Source organism: Phoenix dactylifera, chromosome 1 (genome assembly GCF_009389715.1).
Source record: "Phoenix dactylifera cultivar Barhee BC4 chromosome 1, palm_55x_up_171113_PBpolish2nd_filt_p, whole genome shotgun sequence".
Classification (NCBI taxonomy): Eukaryota; Viridiplantae; Streptophyta; class Magnoliopsida; order Arecales; family Arecaceae; genus Phoenix; species Phoenix dactylifera.
Window position 1 is genome coordinate 35,472,446 of NC_052392.1, and position 20,109 is coordinate 35,492,554.

Below are 20,109 nucleotides of genomic sequence, written 5' to 3' on the forward strand. Positions count from 1 at the left end.
AGAGATGCTAGTTCTTAGTGTTATATGTGAAAAAGGTGTGGTTGGCTTTCTGGTGCCGACTCCTAAAACGGTGGTCTTGGTAATGCCATCATTGCTCTATGATGCCTAAAAATGTTTTGGGATCCTTTTATTCTTTTTGCCAAATATTATGGGATGTTATATATATCGGTTCCATATAGTTAAGGTTAACTTTTTAACTAAACCTTAATTAGACTACAAAATTTTAGAAACCTAATTTTGCAATTCATTGACAAACATGCCAAGCCGGTCATTTTTAACTGGACATCATATAACAATAAAAATTACTTGTGGATATTCCTTATTTTCGTATTATTAATTTTGAACATGAATCATAATGTTATAGTCATAAATTAAGCAATTATATGACAGCTTAATTGGACATAATACAGACTCTTGATCCTAATGCATATTAGTTAGCTACTCTCAAATGAATACACACACAATTAATCAATTATATGTGTGTGTGCTTATGTTTGGTCGGTCATCTACTTTCCTAGGAAAGTTACGTATAATTCCTATTATGCCCTTAATAAAAATTAGTTCTTTAATGCCTGTTTAATGCTTCTTTAATACTGAAGGGCCTTTTTGGAAAAAAGTAAAAATGGAGTGATTTTCCCCTTATGGAAAAGTAACTTTCTCATGTTTCTCATGGAAAATACTTTCCCATGAAATGTGGGAATTATATTTCCATGGGAATATAAGTTTCCCATCTTTCTCTTTTGAAAACTCCAACCAAACAAGAGACATCTCATTACTTTCCCGTTGACCACACTTTTCTCCCTTCTTTTTCCGCGAACCAAACGAGCCATTAGTTCCCATGACTCACTGAAATAGAAAATAATAATAATAATAATGCCAATAATAATCACAGAACTCGGGGGCCAAAAGATATCACCAAGAAAATCAGAGCAGAAGAAGCCAAAATATCTAATCCCTTCTAAGTGCAAAATAATAACAAACAAATAACTAAAAGACAGAAGAGCAGCTCATCATCATGGGAGTTCACAACTTGCCATGTGCTATCTTGATATTCTTCAAGTATAGTGTCAATAAAACTCTATTTCAGACAAGCACATAAATTTACATATCTATGTACCAATTGTGACAAGACACACAAGTTTGGTGGAAGGCAAGTAGGTGAGAGGTTTATCCCAACTTAGCCTATGGTGGCGGTCCTCCTCCTTGTTAGATTCCTGATCCAGCCTCTCCTCCCTTTCGCCCCCTCTACCTTACCCCCCAGTGCCACATGGCATGTCCCTGCCTTGCTGGACCTCTTCCATCGCGCCAGCTGGAGAAGGTGGCCAATCCGCTTGCGCCACCTCAGCATCCCACGAGCCTTTGCATGTTCCACCATGCTCCTTGGTCTCTCCTTCCCGGGGGCCTGGATCTTGTCGGTGGTGATGCTGATGGTGTTCATGGTTGGATTCATGCTTGCTGCTTTCTTGTTATCCCATGAAGCGTGCCCATTGTCCTCAAACTTGATCGATATGAAGGAGTCTAATTTAAGCAAAGGCAGTGCTCTTAAATCAGTGAGAACATGCCGCTCTACAAGTTTCTACTTGGAATCCACCAACTTATGAATTCAATGCACATAGAAAGTCCTACTGGGTTAACTTGTCACAAATTTTCGACTTCATTATTGCAAGTGTGTGCTATGCTCATGGAAAGGAGCTAGAATAGAACATTTTGATCAATAGTAATTCATAATAATTGATAATGTGAGATAAAACAGCTCTATTCATTGATATCTCCTTAGAATTCTTGAAGTTTAATCTCCTAACTATGTATGGGCAATAAAACTATTAGAAGGTAATAAAGCTGTGTTAAATTTCTTTCGATGACAGCATTTCTTGGCAACATCTGTCTTCATTTTCTATTAGTCAGATCAAATTGCAAGGTTGATGACCCTTTTTTCGAGCAAGTAAAAGACTTGATGGCCCATGAAATGAACAAATTGAAGAAGTATTGGTGAGAAGGTTCTTGCTGTCTTTTAAGTTGTTTAATTGTTTTTTTTAAAGACCTTATTCCCTGATGAGGAAATTGTGATGAAAAAGTACGTACCTTCAAGGCTGGCAATGGAACCTTCATCGGAGCCATCGTCTGGTCGAGGACGTCGGGACTCGATGCGATGCAAGAAGGAACCAAGAGCAAAGACTTTAGGGAGGGTGATGTTGGGCTTCCTCCTTAGGACTCTGAAGGACTTTTGAGTGTCCTTGGATAGAGGAAGGTGGCCTTGTTTAGCAGCCAAGGAGAGGAGCCTTTCTTTCAAGCAAAGGGCACATATCCCCACAACCACTTCCTTGGGATGGAAATAGCAACATAAGTAGTCTTCTCTATAGCCATCCATGCTCGTTAGGGAGTAGAAAGACTAGATGGAAATAGAGAAAGGGAAGAGGATTGAAGAAGAGCAAGTACTGGTGGAGAAGAAGAGGCAGATGTAAAGTGAAGGATGTTGCTATTTAAGTGTGTGGAAGAGTCAGATTTTTGGGTGAGCTGGTTTGGAAAAGGAGGTAAGACCATGCACGACAAGAGAGATCAAGTCTTGTGAAATCCTCAATTACCTATGGTCCAACTGCTATTGTAAGCTTAGGACTGTACAAATGAATTTATGAAGTAGAAGTTCTAAGAGGATAATGATATGAAGCAAAACAAGGTTATAATTAATTAGTCAGGACTTGATTCTTTTACAACTGCTATGTGCTCTTCTCACTTATGTGTCATTGTTGGTGATGATGATGATGATTTATTATTACTACTACTACTGTTATTATTATGTTACAAATATTATGTAGGCCAGGGTTGTGAACTCAGTAGTTGGTTTCTTTCTAAAGAATTCAAAATTCATGAATATCCATAGCAGCTGAACCCCAATATATGTTTTCTTTTATGGATCTAAGATATGCTAATTGGCAAAATAAATATTAATTAGATTCAGATGAGTATGGCCTTGAATAGTATTTTGAACTTTTGCATTACATGTAGTTTACAGTCAGACCGAAACAAGTACCAATACTTCTTCTAGTGCTGTAATTTAAATCTCCAGTTGTCCTCTGAACTCTTTAGGTATATTTTTTTTCATCTTAAGGCCATTCGCTGTCTAGCCTTTACAATCATATAAATTAATCCTTGACTAGACCATGACTCACTGTACAATTTACAAATTTCATATAGAATTTGGTAAGTTTGTTCAACTTGTGGTTACTTGCCGGGTTGGAGGACCAAACCTATAAACCTAAACCTAATCTAATAATATAAACTCCTCATCCCAATCTCTCTATTTCAAGCAATTTGGTAAATACAGGTCAAAAGTTGCCGCGGCAATCCATAGTTTCCAATAATTTGGTGCGGTGCTAGATTGAATGCACTTTGATGTAATGGGTCAAATTCAGACTTTTTCCTATCCAAATCAGCCATGGCTTAATCACAACACTAGAATAGGTTTCTTTGTGACATGAAAGTTTTATAGGTTCTTTTATTTCTAAGATAAAAGAAGTAATACTTCCCCAACTTACAATAACAAGACTAGATTAAAACATTTATATTGGGTGGCCTCGTACGTAACCAACCACTCCGGAAACACCCTTTGGGTTGGAGAGAGGGAGCTGCCTTGTGCGCTCCGAGATATGTTGTATTTTTTATTGGACGTATCTGTACTAAAATGGTATGAATCATCCATTTCAGCAAATATATATATATATATATATCAGAAAATCTCTAAAGACACTTGATCGACTAGCGAGCCTTAGAATATGAAACATGCAAATTAAACTAGTTCATTTTCTCACCAATTTAAAAATTGCTATAATCAAGTGATAGTTTATCATAGTGATTGATATATACCTCTAGAAACACCTTAACACAAATGTCCCCGGGTTTCCTTGTCTTCAAAGATATCCAAAAGATATTGATGGACCAGCATCAACAGCTTCAGTGAGTGGAAAAGGTGAGTTGGTGTTGGTGCAGAGGATGGGCAAAAGGCGATGGGTTGGAGTCGCACATGGCCGGTGGAGGCCACTTCCAAGTGAGAGGTTCACATCATCGGACCCCCCCCAAAGGAAAAAGACTAACGTGGCTCCATATGGTCTTCTGCCTCCCAATTAAACTGCACCCTGGAACCATGGGAACTTAACTTAAATGAGCAATTTAATTTAAGACCCGTCCCATCAACTATCCTGCACAACTTGCATAGGTTGCTACCTAGTAGTTAGTAGAGAAAAAAAATTTAAGATCGATCTCTATCTATCATCTATCTATCTATTTATCTATCCATCTATCTATCTATCTGACATATATATATATAAATCTGTGGAGTGCAAACCAAGTGATGAGTTTGCATGATCTATGGTTTAATTGAGTTAGGCAAAGCCAATCTTAGGCTACAATTCGATGGTTGAGCCGGCCTTGGACAAATATAAGTAGGCTCAGGGTCGAGCAAGGGATGGCCGGGCTCGGCCTGATAGTCGTGTTCTGGATCCTGCTTTGTGACTGAACCAATTCCGACTCGGTTCCACAAATGATGCAAAACTATGGAATTGTCTTATAAAGGAATGATGCAAAGCTATGTAATTTAGTATAGGGATGAGCTAGCCACAATAAGAATGTGGCCAATTAGATTCCCAAATTATGTTCACTTCCACGCCATCAATGCTAGCTTCAGGCATGGATGAAATGTGCTAAGAGTTTATGATAGTAGGTCCACATTGGACTGTAAAACCAACAAGTTGCGGATGTCGAATTCTAAAACAATTCAAATAAAATTCAAGTAGAATGTTGGAAAAGTAATTTTTCCTCAAGCATATCAGATGAATTTTGCATGTCCAACTAGAACATCAATGCTGACAATCAAAAAACATTAACCCTTTTGTGCTTCAGCATTTCTTTTGCCTACATGTCTGTGTTTGGTATTGCCAACTGGATGCATGGTGGAGTTGTGAGGGTCATGCATGTAAGATTCCTACATAAAAAACAACACCCAAAAAGAGTATATTAGAGGCCAAATGTTAAACAGTGCATAGCATGCACTGGCATCACAAGGTTTCTCTGCTTCGTTCCTGGAAGTTTATCAGTAAAAATGGATCCTGGTTATATTGCTTTGCATCTCTATGATATTTTCACCGAAAAAACAACCATGAAGGAATGAATGATAATTTTCATTCATTTAAGGATTTAATATTTAATGAGAAAGCCAACTTAATGGATTCAAGAAGTTTAATGAAAGATCCTGAATTTGAGACTTTTTACACCAAAAATATACACTTAAACGAAGGTATTCATGCTTTTGGATGGCGGCTCAGGATCAGCCTCATGAAAAACCTTATATTCCCTAAGGAGGAGGTTCTACCCCGTGCGAAGTTGCTACAATTGCTTCAGCCAGAGCTGCTGTCAGTATTGGAAACGTCATTGATTTGATCCCTCGATCCAATTGGGGACAAATGCCTACGAAAAGAATGCTTGTATTTACGAAAAAAAATCTTTCCCCTGAAGTTGTCGAAGTGTTTCCGAACAATCTCTGATGCGCTGACCCTATCTGAGATTGTCGACTTAATTGCGACGAATCTAGAGGTCAAAGAAGTTCAATGGATAGATAGAGAAAGAACATGGCTTACAAGTTCAAGGAAAAAAAATAGCTTGTACATTCCAGCATACCGAATGGAATTTCTTCAAGTGACGTATATTGGATCATCATCAACATGAATTGCCTGAAATAAGAAGAAAAAGTTGCTTTACAAATTCATCACCATGTAAATATGTCAACTACCAATATAAAGCTAGAGAGTATTGAGGACTTCACCAACCAGACTGCAGATAAGACTGTCTCTGAAACAAAGGATATTTAATGCTTACAATACTTATATACCAAGCAACTAATTGGTGAATAGAGTATTCACTGGACAGAATCAATGACAATTGACAAGTATATATGATCAAACTACAACATATGTATAGCTAGAGAACATTGGCGGTGTTGCCATACAGATGCAAATAAGATTATACTTGATTATGAGAATTTGATGCTTATCATACCAAATATCATGCCATTAACTGGAATATATAGTATTCATTGAAAAAAATGAATGGTTACATGATGAAACTGGGCTCACTATCATACACCACATCATGAGGGCCCATTACTATCTGTAGGTTACTAAGGTCCCGAGGTAACAGTTGCAAAGAAATCGAAAAGGAACAACCAACCTGAATACCTGCATGTCTCAGAAAGTTATCCAAGCAGGGCCGGTCCAACCCTTAGGCGACTAAGGCGGTCGCCTAAGGCTCCGGCCCAAAAAAGGCCCCTCGCAGAGACTTAAAGACAAAATAGAAAGGAAAAAGGCCTCCCTTAGTGAGTTCGCCTTAGGCCGGCCCAGTGCAGAAAATACCTCAAAGATAAAACAGAAAGGAAAAAGGCCCCTTTTAGTGAGTTCGCCTTGGGCCCCCAAATGCATTGAGCCGCTCCTGTCTAGGCCTGAATATATTGTCTCATTACTATATCAAATAAAAAAATTAGAAAGATAATGAGCTATAAAGCTACAAAATCTACCACAATTGACCAACATAATGCCACCAAAATTTGTGTACAACACAAAGACTAAAGAAGGAATAGAAATATACAAGATTACTTAGTCAAGAAAATTACTGAGCTAAAATTATCTGAAATCACAAAATGATGTGTATGTCTCAGGTTATGTTTTATCGATAGCTGTTGTGCGATACACAAACGATTTGTGTTTGACAACTCTCCCCATCTGAAAAATCATATTGAAGGTTCTTTCTTGACATCCTACTATATAAAGATCCCATCCTTCAAAAAATATTATGACAGAAAAAAATAAACGAACAAGTGTTTTTTACTTTTTTGGAAATGAGTGAAGCAAGTGATACATCTATGACACTAAACAAGATTCAAGTATCCTGGTTGTGGAAGATTGACTATGGAAGTTATGATTATATTAGATGAACGTTATCAACAATTCATTAATGGGGATGTAGCTCAGATGGTAGAGCGCTCGCTTAGCATGCGAGAGGTACGGGGATCGATACCCCGCATCTCCATGTTATTTCCTTTTTTGTTTTGGCCCCTCTTCGTTCCCCAATGGCTTTCTAGCGTCAGAAAACCAGGCCATTTTGTTTACTAACGTTGTGAGATCCGAGCATTGTAACCCTTCAGAGGATTTCTGTCATTGGTTCCATCCGAGGTGAATAGATTTTTGTGATTAGATATTTAAATCCGAACGAGAATAAGTTTATCTCCATGATCCTGGCGGAGGTTCAGAATCGAAGATCCGTCTACGATATTTCTGACATCAGATGAGAAAATAATTTCAGTTTCAAACTTATCCTTGGAATTACGATACCTAAACAGCTTTTGGATTAAAATAGCTGAAATCAGCTAAAAATGATACTTAAGAGGTCATTTTAGCAGTTGGAATCATCACAATCTAAACTCCATTTATTCCTCTCCCAGCATCCAGAAGAGAGCGAATAAAACTAAAGACAGATGCGCACAAACCTAACATTCACTTTTCCATTCAATGCAACACTTGGAATCCTGATGCAATTTAACCAGTCATGGGCCAGTTGATCACAGTTTCAGAGTTTAAAAAATTAGAGCTGGTCTCATACATAAACCTTGACAAGAACAAATGGCGAAGCAGTATTCGTATTAACATCCAGTTCAAACTTGACAAGGTTCAAATGGAATCCTGGTACAGTTAAGAGAGACCTTTGATAATTTCAAGCCATGAATACATGCACTAAATGTGCCTGCCCTGCAAATCAAGGCCTTCGGGGACAGCATGCCATCCTACCATGGATGACATGAGACCAAGTAGCACTTTTTTTCTTTTTTTTTTTCTTTTTTTGTCAACGGCCAAACCGGCTGCTAATGCATATCATAGCTTGAACACTCGAACTATCCCCATACAAAAGTTGGATAAGCTCAAAATGTACATTGCCAACATCCCACCAAGTAGCACACCTTAAGAAGACTTCACTTGGTCAGAAGCAAATGCCAAGTATTCTGCTAGCTCCCTCTTGTGTATTGTTTCAGTACTTCAAATAGGTGTTGAGTGCTAGGAGCACATCAAAAGAGGCAGGGTAAAGAATAGCATGCCAAAAGAAAGGAAAATCAGTATACAGTCATCATATAATTGAAAAGAAGTTGTTATATGAAGAAATTACAAGAAATGAAGTAATAACCTGTCAGTCGGAAACATTGGTCAGAGATCAGAGAAGGTTGGATGGGAGGTAAATATATTGTGATAAAGATTTTTTGGGGGGGGCTAATGCCCAAGCAGGCTTTAGAAAATGCCCATAAGAACTTCAATTCTTTTTAACATGCCGGTTCATCACTAAAAGAAAAATTATAATATGAAGGGCAACTTGATAGGCACATTCAATCTCTATTTTACTAATCATATCAATCTAGTTCACAGACTAAAACTAGATACATTGTTGACTTTTGTAAGATAAGCACAAAAGATTACTAGTAGGTGAACCTCATGAGCAGTACTGTTGCTAAACCAAATCACTGTGTATATTGTAAATTAGGAGGAATAAGTAATAGAGACAATGGATGGATGACCACCTCTGCTAAAGCCCTTGCTTACCTAGATGACGTAAAAAAACACAAATTGCAAATCTTGTTTAATCCATATATAAGAAAAAGGAAAAAAATAGAATTCTTATTAATACCAGCTGAAGCATCATATTTTCCAACAAAGGCATTTATATAAGTGAAACTTGCAGATTCTAGTGAAAACTTTAAAAGGCAAATTGCAAGTAAAAAGCAAAGTATGCATTAAACAGGAGGGTAGAACTCTACTAGGACAACCAGAGTTATCGATTACATAGAATATGTGCTGCATTAAACAAGTTGGAACCATGTAATTTATGTTCAATCACTTGCAATGGTACATGGTTATTTGTTGAGAGAACATATAATGTAATGCAGGTACAAGGGATCTTTAATGTTTTTATATTGTCTAAGCTGCTGGAATGCAGCAAGTCAGTATAATTTTTAGTCTTAGAAGTGCAGAAGAATAATATCATTGGCAAAACATCAGAGAATCAACATTATCAGAATGATGGGATCATACATGGAATAGAGAAACACTTTGTTTCCCTTGGTGAAACCTAAAATTGTGGGATGCACCAGGGGCTGAGCATAAAAGCCCCAACAAGCAAAGCAATAACATGGGGTATTTAAATCTGCGAGTACCATTGCTCTCTTTTGGCCAAGCATGTAGCATTCAGCACCAAAAGAGATATGTAGCCAATATGCCAATATTATCTTTTGCACAGACCTAATATCCTATGAAATGAGATCCTCAAAAAAATCTAACTTACAATATAAGCAAGCAAAACATACCAAAGCATAACAACGTGCTGCAGTTGTTCAAGATACAGAAATTATTCTGTTGGGGCAATAAGCCCATGTACTTTTCTAACAGAAGAACCCAAGACAAGAAGATGCAAATTGAAAAAGAAAGATCTGCTGCCTGACACAAACTATACACAACTGCAACACTTAAACTACCTTATCTGTTTTGAAAAGAACTCAGACCACCATCTCTTGTTCTACAAAAGCAAGCACATATGGAGACCGCCTTGCATTCCAACATATATACAAGAAATAAATGCGCAAGACTTTTATGTCAGCATATGTAACTTAAGCAGTTGCAGGAATGCTAGTAGCTCTATGAACCTACAGCACAATTTGTGCTGATCTGAAATATATAATATAAGGAAAAGTTCTTTTCATCTTTGAGGTTAAAAGTTCATCATGCAAAACAAATTTTGTAATTAGAAGTTATTTAATATGAGTAATCAAGTGCAGGTTATAATAACAGAAGAAGAAAGATGTTGGATTTTCGCCAATGCTATGGCTTTCCGTGGAGAATGATGGAATGCAGCAACCAAAACAGAAAGGATACCTATATAAATTGATTTCCAGAAACAGACGAGAAGAACAAGAAGACATTTCCAATCTAATTTAACTAAAATGGGCGGATTATTTTTGTTTCCTGAAATTATGCATGATTGTCATTTGATGCTAAGGTTGATGGAAAATATGACCATATAATCATCAATAAGAATTGTATTGACATATCAATGTCATCCAATAATGCTTTGGAATAGATGAACTGGTTTTGCAGCTCTTTGGAGCAAGAATTTGAAAATTGAGGTACAGACCAATACCTATCACCAAATGTTATGGTAATTAATAAAGCCAGTACAAATGAAGAAAAAAAGAGCAGTAAGAGGTAGGTACGAGCAGTTTGGGGTGATACAGATCAATATAGGGTCCATGTGTGTACCTGTAGTATCGTGTAGACTTGTACTAGTCCCTGACCATATCGGCTAGTATGGGGCCCAATACGGCTTGTATTTCAATCCTTGGTTTGAAGCAAGGTTTGAAATCATGGCCCAAATTGACCCTCAAAACCAAGATTTCAATATTGGCATTATTCCATCATAACAGAGCCCCACCCAAACCATCATTTACTGTTGTAGTGGTTATAACAGACATTATTACCTCAAAGTTTGGGTTTTCATTTTCTAGTATTGAACTTATCGCCATCATAATGGCATTTATGGCAGTGTTACAACAGAAAATAATGAGCAATACTGGAAGACTAACAGAATTATGTTCCAAATCACCATTCAATAAGAAATTATTACTTTCCAGGAGGGTACAGACTCTTTTGGAGAGATTTTTCATAAAAGGAATTTGAATTTTGGAAGAAAAAAAAAGCAGCATTTTAGTTAGAGAAACAGTACAAATGTAAATAACAGCTATTAATTGATTTATAATGATCCCTTGTAACACTAAATAACTCATTGTAATGGCTGTTACATTACATATACATATACTGATATACATACACACACACACATAAATATCTATACATATACATATATATATATATATATATATATATATATATAATGTAACAGAGGGGGCCTGAAACTATTATAGCCACTGAACCTCAAAAATGAAATGCACTTAATATATATTTGAGTTTTACTTAAAAATGATGAATAAAAAGACCTAAATTAGTGAATAACTTCATAATATGTAATGAATTTCTGAGCAACCAAACTTTAAGAAGTGAAAAATATATATTCCAATATACCCTATAAATTTTGCTTTTACGCAGCTTAAAACTAGATGCCATTGCTTGGTGCAATGGTGAAGACTCGGGCTGACAAGTACAATTGAGCGGGTTCAAGGCCTGAGAGCGGCTACTTTATTTCCCGGACCTCATATTGCTAGGACTATAACTGGATAATGCCTTTTTTTGTACAATCTAAAACTGCTAAACTACACAGATAAGAAAATCAAAATAGAAAATACTCTAACATGATGTGTGATATTTTTTTTCCTTGGCTTCTTTCATTTTTCTTCTATTATTTATCCTATTTCCATTTTTGTAGTTTCCATTCATTTGAACAAAACAGAAACAGAATTTTCCAAACTTGGTTTGGAGTTCAAAGGCAGATTAGGATCTAGTCATTTGATTCATTTAGAGATATGATCCATGGCCATTAGAAACAATAACGAGAATTGAAACATAACATAGGTTATCATAAAGAAACAAATTGAGTGTTCACAAATTACAAACTGGTTTCTACCTGCAAGTGAGAAAAAAAAGAAAAAGAAAAAGGCAAACTGCCAGCATTTCATTTCTAGAGAGCAATGGCAGATAATGTAATTATGGGCCAAGCAACAAATCTATTTCCCTATTTTATCATGAGCTACTAGTGCTCAGATTTGACAATGAAAAGATAATAATAGTTGTTCATAGTTCCACATATTGAAATATCTTTTAGCTAAAAATTAGAAAATCACAAGAGCAAGGGGTTGAGCATGATTGACATGATCATCATCACCTTCACAGGGTGCAAGTCCTGATGATGCAAACCTGCAATAATGCAACACTAACAAGAGTACAATGACTCAGAGATCATTGGAATGGATAGGTAACAAAATTAGGGCACTTGAATCGAAAACAAAATACCTATCTTCCTGGTCTAAGGCTAATTATCATGGAAGTGTAGACATGCTGCTTGCATTTACAATCAACAATGATGACCCTAATAAGATATCCTGTATGCTCTGAAATTTACGCATTTCCTTGCTTCTAGTGAGAGGATCTAACCTATGTCTTAAGCCTCACAGCAGCCATTTACATACTGTCCTTACTGTTGGCAACAATATGTCTGCATGGTTCAATAATATACACCACATTGATCCTCAAATGCTTGTAGACTCTATCAGATATTGGTCCTTGCACCCACATGATGAACGGGATGCTTTGTTAATTCGGAACTTATGCACATCACTTCTGAGTCACCTTTTTAAGTTACATCTCAAGCACAATCAAGTTTCAACCAAAGCCTGGAGAACAGCCTTGGTGTAGAATAAGGTGTGGCCAGACAACAAATATGTGACACCAATGTCAATTTTAGATGGTTAAGGCTGAGGTCATCTCAGCACATAATTGTCTTAAACTAGTCATACCGTCTCTCACAACTTATAACAGGGGAAAAAAAGGATTATTCCATTCCATATGCTACAGAGCATGTTAAGTTGATCCAGACAGGCATACTTACATACATACATACAATGACCGTTACTTGTAGGCTATTATGTTTGTTTAGTAACACCGAACCTGTTGCCCGAATACAATACTTAATGTCCTTAAAAAAATTATTTTTCTGCTAAGTCATAAGTTATGCCATTAAATTGGTCAATAGCAGCCATCTAACAAATAAGATAATTCAAAAATAAATGTTTTGAATATAATCCAAATAACAGCAACAACAAGATTGTTTTTCAGTCAACTGATGAACAGGGAAATGAATGACTCAAATTCCTCAAATCATAAATCAGGTACGAACATAAACAATACTCTCATCGTCTTCCAGCCAGCAACCATAGTTGATAACAAAATGATATAGAAAGGTTAAAATATAAGTGCGACGAAATGAGTTGTTCTACAAGATGAATCATCAAAATAACAATACCAAATAAACATATTATTTTGTGATAGAAAATAAGTTGTTGTACAAGTTAAATGATCAAAGTAGGAAAAAAATACAGAAATAATTTTACTTCATAATGCTTCATTCAGGAAAGCAAAATATTTCCGGCTGAAATAACAATATGGTGTATAGAGCTTAGCCACTATAATGGCCACTCATAATATCACTTTAAGAACATCAGAAGCAGAGCACGAATTACATGCAACTATAAAAAACAGCATCCTAGATACCTTATGAACCTGAAAAAAAAAAGCAAGGAAAAGTCTTGTACCTGTAAAAGTTGCAGAACAGACCAAGTTACATCACTGCCTGCAATCAGGAAAGATTTGATACTGCTCCCAATCATGTAACAATCCAGAATTAGAATAACATGCATGGTCCCATCTCCAATATCAACTACAACCCTTGTCAATTTCAGGCTGAGAAAATAAATAGAACAATCTTAAAGATAAAGTTGCCTCATTTCATAAACTTGAAATGATGAATTTATATATAGCCTTTTTTGTGTAAGGATTATATATTATGGTAGAGAATAAATACAGCTAACAAGGACCATTTAAAAGATAATCATCACCCCAAAATACCCAGAATAGACACCACAACAAAGACCAACTTCAGATCACACAACTTCCAGCATGCAGGAGGAGCATTCTAGCCCCTGACCGACCTGTAGACGAGCTAGTAACAGAGAACCATAGATCATCCTCAGTTTCTGCGGCCAATGGAGTGGGTAAGGGCAGCTGTGGGAGGAGGTTAAAGAAAGAGCCTGGGAAGGCAGGCTGCACCAGTGCACTTGGAGGGACGCGGCACCATGGAAATGACCCTTAACCACAGAGTAAATAAGGACAAAACAATGGTAAGAGACATGGATTGAGCCAAAGCAGCAGTGACCAGCTGCTTTACCGCCATCACGCTGTGCACTAGATTCCATACCTGACATGATGCAGGTTCAGATGGCCGTGACCCCGCATGACATCAAAGCAAGGGTGCTCCCATGCCTTGAGCATAATCGCCATAAGAAAGTTGCAAGATAACTCAAGTAGATGAATGTTAATATGCTAAAGTCAAGGGATGCAAGACAAAAATGCACATGCCTAAGGAAGCTTAAATGCTCCTACAACTTAACCAATGTTGTATGCAGGACTTCTTATGTCATTGCTAGCAAAACTATCCTGTTAAACAGAGGCATTGGCCATGTTATTCTTACTTCAGAACTATCTGCGGCACTTCTGTGTAGTAATAATGATTTGATCGTGCGCTTACTAGCTTAGTGCCATATAGTGCCTTTTAGAAGGGAAGAACAAGAATGTGCAGCACTCAGATCAGCTATTCTTTCAGAAGAGTAGATTTGAGAAGGTCACTATGATATGCAAAAATCATAATTTAAGGTAGAAGACACTGGATCATGTTTCAGTTTGGCTCATAATTTGCCTAAGAGATGAATCCGGTTCGCATACCAAACAGTATCTTCTCACCTCTTTATCTCGACTCTAATGATCGATCTAATCTTCCAGGAATCTCAAAGGTTGCTTTTCTGCTTGCATGAGATTAAAATTTCTACACAATAGGTCTGCCTTCCTTGAAATGACCTACCAATATTTATGGCAGGCTTGTTGGCCCCTCCCTTCCAGCAAGTTGCTTTGATCAATAAACTGACGCTACTTCATGGCGGGAGAACTTTGGGCTGAGAAATAGTAGTAAACTGTTCTTGAACTCTCACAAGTCATAACCATATTTTGATTATGAGTTATCTCTTCAGGGCGTGAAGCATGGAGCCTGACAACCGATGTGTAAGATATCAAAGGATATATGCAGTACATAGAGGCTTAATACATATAATTCATATGATGACTGAAATAACACGATAATAAAAAAATACAAAATTGGAGAGCATATAAGACATCCAGCTGGAGTCCACTTGGTCCAAAATGGACACCGCTGAACACATTGTAAAAGTAATTGCATGTATAGTGAGCACCACTGACCTTTCTATCAAAAACTAAGCATCATAGGTAGTAAATTAACCAACATTTGAAAAATTGCATTCGTGATTCATCAAAAATAGAACCTGTGGACCATGCAGCAGATGAGAAAATACACAAGAAAATTAAAGGCATTAACATCAAAAATATTAAATAGACTCCTAATTTTGTTTATAGTTATAATCCATACACAGCAATAGAGCACTGGTTTCAACAAAAAGAGAAAGAAACTGAAAATCAGAAGGCGACAAGAGTATGGTGACAGAAACTGATCAAGTCATGATTAGCTTGCACTTTGGGGAATACATAACATTCCACCATAACACATCAGAGCATGATTACATCCACATTTCACATCTGCATTAAAAATCATGAATTTCATCAGCTACTAATAATGGATAAGTTCCAATCCACCTACCAAACATAGTTCTGAGAAATCCACATCATACAAATCCAACTAATTGTGCCACCTTATACAGACCCAAATATTATTTTGTAACCGACAACTCCACTTCTTCCAAAGCAACCTTGCAACATGAAAGAAGGAGAGATCATTTCTTTCTGCCACCACGCTCCCTTAGAGCAAGAGATAACGTTTCTCCAGGACCAATGTTGTAATAAGCAAGTGTAAGGTTGTCCTTTAGAAAACCTGCCCGGCTGCTCAATTTCTGCTTATTAGCAGGAAGCTGAATCTCTCCAGCAATCTTCTCTTTAAGACTGCCAACAGTCTCAGACAAGGACTGTACTGTGATCTCCAGAAGCTGGCCTTTCAAGTTCCCCTCATCAACATTAGGAACAGATACAGAAATGCGAGCAGGTCCCTGCAAAGTAATAAGTAGTATAGGTCATTTATCCTATAATCATCCATTAATCCATTGAATTAACCACAAGAATAAATGCTTAATGGAAAAGGAAAAAAACATGTAACAACAGAAATGTATAAAGTCACGGAAGGCATTACAGGATGTTGAGTGAGGAAATGATCCTCTGGTATGAGAGAAACATCATCAGTCCTTGGCCTCTTTGGCTCTGGCTCATCAGGTAGAGGTGGAGGAGCCTCCTCAGGAGGAGGTGGAGGTGGCAATCCTTGTGGGAGAGGAGGCGGCAGGACAGTTGGCATGTTAGGAGGTGGCATGGGCATAGGAACAAATGGTCGGGGAGCCATCAAAGGAGTGAACTGCGATCCAGGTGGTGGCGGTATGGGCATAGAAGGTGACACCGAGATCCCCTGGGGCATCGGTGGCCTGCTCATCATAACAGGCTGCTGGTTTGAAGCCAGAGACATCGGTGGAGCTGCAGGCCTCACAGATGGAGCCATCGACATAATTCCTGGCCTTGGTGGTGGCAGCATCATTCCCCCACTAGTAGCAGGAGCAGAGTAAGGGGCCACATTCGGAGGAAAACGAGGAATATTCAGAGCTAATCCAGGTGGTGGGGGCGGGAGAGGGCGCACTGATGGTACACCAGGTCTCGGAGGCGGAGCAGGGCCTGGAAGGGTCCTCCCATCGTCACTGATAGTATCAGCTTGTTCCTCACCAGAAAGATTCTGCGACAAAGCTTGAGTCGCAGTTCGCCCAATGCTACCAGAGTGCCCATCCCAAATGACCTGCTTCGGCTGCTCGTCTTTCTTCTCAATTTCAGCCTTCACGGCATTAGAGACTTCTTCCTCTGTAGTGCCAAAAATATCGGGACGGGTTCGCGCAAGCCCCACAATGTTTCTAGAGATCTCATCATCCGCAGCAAGAGTAGTCTCCCGGATCTTTGCCATCATCCTCTCCTTCTGCTCCTTGTACTTGGGGTCTATGAGTGAAATACGCATATGCTCGGCCATCTCACTGACCGGAATCAGCTCGCCGGTGATCGGCGAGATCACAAACTTGGTCGGGTCTCTTTCAGCAGGTATCCTCTCCTCGGGCCTCTTCCAGTTCTTCACTATCCTCATTGGAGGCTCTGGTTCATCAGTAGGTGCCGCCGTCGCCTCTGCTTCACCCTTCTTCTCAGCCCGGCCACCATCTTCAAGTCTTGCTGCCCTCATGCCTTCTTCTACAAGCTGGACCTCCTCTTCATCCATCTCCATCTCCATCTCCTTTCCTGGTTCCGCTGTTTCCATGGCTTCCTCTTCACCCAAAACCGACATCTTGCTCCTCCTTATGACCTCCTCCAGCGTCATTGGCACCGGCAGCTCTTCATCCTCATCATCTGCAAACTCAATGGTCTCCACCACGACAAAATCATGCCAATCGATCATCGCCATCTGCTGCCTCTCCTGCTCGATCTCATCCTCGGCCTTCTGCCTCGCCTGCTCCTGCGAGCGCTCCCACTCGAGGCGGTGCAGGCACCGCTCGAGCACCGTCGTCATGTCACGCGCGCTGCTCCGTATCTTCTCCGTCACCCCCTTGGGCGGCATCAGCACCTTCGAGTAGGCGTCGGTGAGCGCGGTGAAGAAGGTGAACATGCTGTGGGTCGGCCGCAGGAAGTGGAACTGCGGGTTGGTCGCCTCCCGGTTCGAGAGATTATTCAAGAAGCCCTTCCCATTCCGAGCGACGAACTGGGCGGTGAGCTTGATGATGTCGAGCTCCTCCCCGGTGATCCCCTCCGGGAGCCGGACTGTGTACTGCTCGGCCTCGGGCGGCTCGAGGACCTTCCGAGCGGGGATGCGGAACGGGGCGGCGGGGTCGGGCTTGGCGGCGGAATCGCCGGAAGGTGCAGCGGGGGCGGAATCGGGGGAAGGAGGCGGCTGCTGCAGCTGCTGCTGCTGAGAGGAGGAGTCGGAGTCAGCGGCGGGGGGCTGCTGCTGCTGGGAGCGGAATTCGGAGACACGGTGCTGGTAGTAGGCGTGGTAGGGGTCGGAGGGGATAAGGAAGTTGAACTTAGCGTTGCCGGCGTTGTTGGCGAGGATGCGCTTCTCGAACTCGGGGCCATTCTTAGCGACGAAGGTGGCCGTCTTCTCGATGATCATCCGGATGTCGGGAGGCGGGTGGATGATGCCAATGGTTCTCGTGTGGGTTGCCACCGGCGCCGGGGGGGCGGCGGCGGCGGGCGGTTGCTCTTTGAGCTTCTTGTCATCCTTGTTCTCGTCGGTGATCTGGGCGAGGGGAATGGGGCCAAGGTTGCCGTCGGATGGCGGGGCCGGAAGGGGGAGGATCGTGCCGATCATCTCTCTAGGGTTTTCTATTTCGAGGTGGAGATAAGATAATTAGGTGAGATTGATAGAAGACGAAGCTATCTAGATCGACCTATCGCTGTTACCGCCGCTGCATCCATGGAGGAGAAGAGGGAAGGGAAGGAGGAGGCAAGAAATCCTTGAGACGATGATGGCGAGGAGAGACGGAGATGGAGGTCGAGTCGGCGAGACCGATCGGGGTCTTTGGGGTTGCGCTCTGGCGTATTATTTTGGTTATAAACTCGGGTTGTGTCCAGAAAACCTAGGGTCGAGCTTGAGCGGGCTTTTGGTTAGAATTGGACTTGAATCTAACCTCAACTAGACCCGAACCTCGTTCTAACCCAACCCAAACTAAACCCAACTCAACTCATTTTTGTAGTATAAATATTACATATTATTTAGAAAGATTATACTAGAAATGAACGCTGCGCACCCTCAACCAAAAACCCCCATGGAAATGGAGCAATCTTCGGGCTCCGATCATCACCCGGCCCCCTTCTTCCCGTGGGACCTCCTCCCCTTCGCCCTCCAAGAATCCATCCTCTCCCTCCTCCCCGTCTCCACCCTCGCCCTCTGCCAGTCCGTCTCCCGCTCCTGGCGCTCCACCATCCGCTCACCCACCTTCCTCTCCTCCCTCCGCCGCCGCCGCCGCCACGCCGACGACCTCTACCTCATCCTATTCACCGACAACTTCTCCCGCGCCGCCGCCTACCGCCCCTCCGGCGACCGCTGGCTCACCCTCGCTCTCCCCCCCTCCCTCTTCTCCCCCCTCGCCTCCGCAGGCGGCCTCGTCGTGGCCGAGGACGACTGCGGCCGCCTCGCCGTCTACGACCTCTTCTCCGGTGCCTCCCTCGCCCTCCTTCCTAACATGGCGAGCGTTCTCCAACCCTACGCCCTCGCTCTCATCGATGAATTCCCCTGGCCCCATTACACGATCGTCGCCGTCAGCACCGGCGATCGCGTCTATTCACAGGTCTTCGACTCCCGTTCTGGCCGGTGGGAGCTCAAGGGTCAGTTCCCCGGCCGATTCGCCGTCCTCGGCAATGCCGTGTTATTGGATGGCCTACTGCTCGTCCTCAGCCAAGGGCCCGATCATCTATTGACCTTCGATCCGATCGGCGGCGATTGGAACCTCATAGACGTGGCGATGCCGCCGGTTGTTTGTTCCCATATCTTTGATCTTGAACATTGTTTGTTCTTGGTTGGGGGCCTGGAGGAGGTGGGATGCATGGCTAGGGTTGGGATTTGGGAGCTCGATTGGCCAAAGAAAGAATGGAGGTTGATCTGCTTCATGCCTGATGGATTTTTCAGAAAATTTGGAGGTCGCAGGCTCGATCATTTCGAGACGGTAGCTCGGAGGGGGATTGTTTGTTTCTACAACACTCTAGATGCTGCTGTGTTAATGTTTGATTTGCCTGCAAGGAGGTGGTGGTGGCCGCCGCCGTGTGATGTAATCACTAGGAGCAGAATGTTTTGGTTTGGGCATGCGATAGAGCCTCGTATCGATCTGTTGAAAGGATCCAGTGGAAGGTAAACAGATGACAAGGGGTAATATTTCTTGGGAATTATCTCCTTTGTTCTTCAGGAGGTTGTAATTATTTGACCTCATACAAAAAAGGAAAGATTATTCTATATTTTATCATTTTCTTAATTTTTTATTTGTCTTTTATCTTTTAAACATTTTATATTCATCTAAACTTTGGTTGGCCTAGAAAAGGCTTGAATTTTTTTTTCCTTTTGGGTTTGAGTCATCAAGAAAATATATAATGAGGTTGCTGATAGTGATGGACTCGGTGAAAATTATTCAGATTTCCTTGCCACAAGTTATTCAGACTTGGGCAGTGTTTCACAAGAGCAAAAGAAAACTTTGTGGTACCATATTGCACGTGATCCTAT

At 40.7% G+C, this 20,109-nt stretch overlaps 3 protein-coding genes and 1 non-coding gene across 4 annotated transcripts; 2 read left to right on the forward strand and 2 right to left on the reverse strand.

Annotated features, from left to right (window-relative positions):
* Positions 1 to 927: 927 nt before the first annotated feature.
* On the reverse strand, positions 928 to 2,482 carry LOC103704395. Its single transcript, XM_008787663.4, has 2 exons — positions 2,083 to 2,482; positions 928 to 1,518 (listed from the first exon to the last, which is right to left on the reverse strand). The coding sequence occupies exons 1-2, from the start codon at positions 2,366 to 2,368 to the stop codon at positions 1,178 to 1,180; spliced, it is 627 nt and encodes a 208-aa protein (XP_008785885.1). The 5' UTR covers positions 2,369 to 2,482; the 3' UTR covers positions 928 to 1,177.
* A 4,516-nt stretch (positions 2,483 to 6,998) lies between these two features.
* TRNAA-AGC lies at positions 6,999 to 7,071 on the forward strand. Its single transcript has one exon. It is a non-coding gene; the product is annotated as a tRNA-Ala (tRNA).
* Positions 7,072 to 15,258: 8,187 nt separating this feature from the next.
* Positions 15,259 to 18,436, reverse strand: LOC120112891 (probable splicing factor 3A subunit 1). Its single transcript, XM_039132921.1, has 2 exons — positions 16,012 to 18,436; positions 15,259 to 15,871 (listed from the first exon to the last, which is right to left on the reverse strand). The coding sequence occupies exons 1-2, from the start codon at positions 18,205 to 18,207 to the stop codon at positions 15,602 to 15,604; spliced, it is 2,466 nt and encodes an 821-aa protein (XP_038988849.1). The 5' UTR covers positions 18,208 to 18,436; the 3' UTR covers positions 15,259 to 15,601.
* Positions 18,437 to 18,639: 203 nt separating this feature from the next.
* On the forward strand, positions 18,640 to 19,870 carry LOC103704392 (F-box/kelch-repeat protein At5g43190-like). The gene has a single exon (XM_026803570.2). The coding sequence runs from the start codon at positions 18,665 to 18,667 to the stop codon at positions 19,745 to 19,747; it is 1,083 nt and encodes a 360-aa protein (XP_026659371.2). The 5' UTR covers positions 18,640 to 18,664; the 3' UTR covers positions 19,748 to 19,870.
* The last annotated feature ends 239 nt before the right edge of the window (positions 19,871 to 20,109 follow it).

Coding starts and splice junctions, on each gene's coding strand:
- LOC103704395 (XM_008787663.4), bottom strand. CDS start 2,368: ATGGATGGCTATAGAGAAGACTACTTATGTTGCTATTTCCATCCCAAG. Junction 1,519..2,082: donor TTCCATTGCCAGCCTTGAAG/GTACGTACTTTT, acceptor TGCTTAAATTAG/ACTCCTTCATATCGATCAAG.
- LOC120112891 (XM_039132921.1), bottom strand. CDS start 18,207: ATGATCGGCACGATCCTCCCCCTTCCGGCCCCGCCATCCGACGGCAAC. Junction 15,872..16,011: donor ATTTCCTCACTCAACATCCT/GTAATGCCTTCC, acceptor ATTACTTTGCAG/GGACCTGCTCGCATTTCTGT.
- LOC103704392 (XM_026803570.2), top strand. CDS start 18,665: ATGGAAATGGAGCAATCTTCGGGCTCCGATCATCACCCGGCCCCCTTC.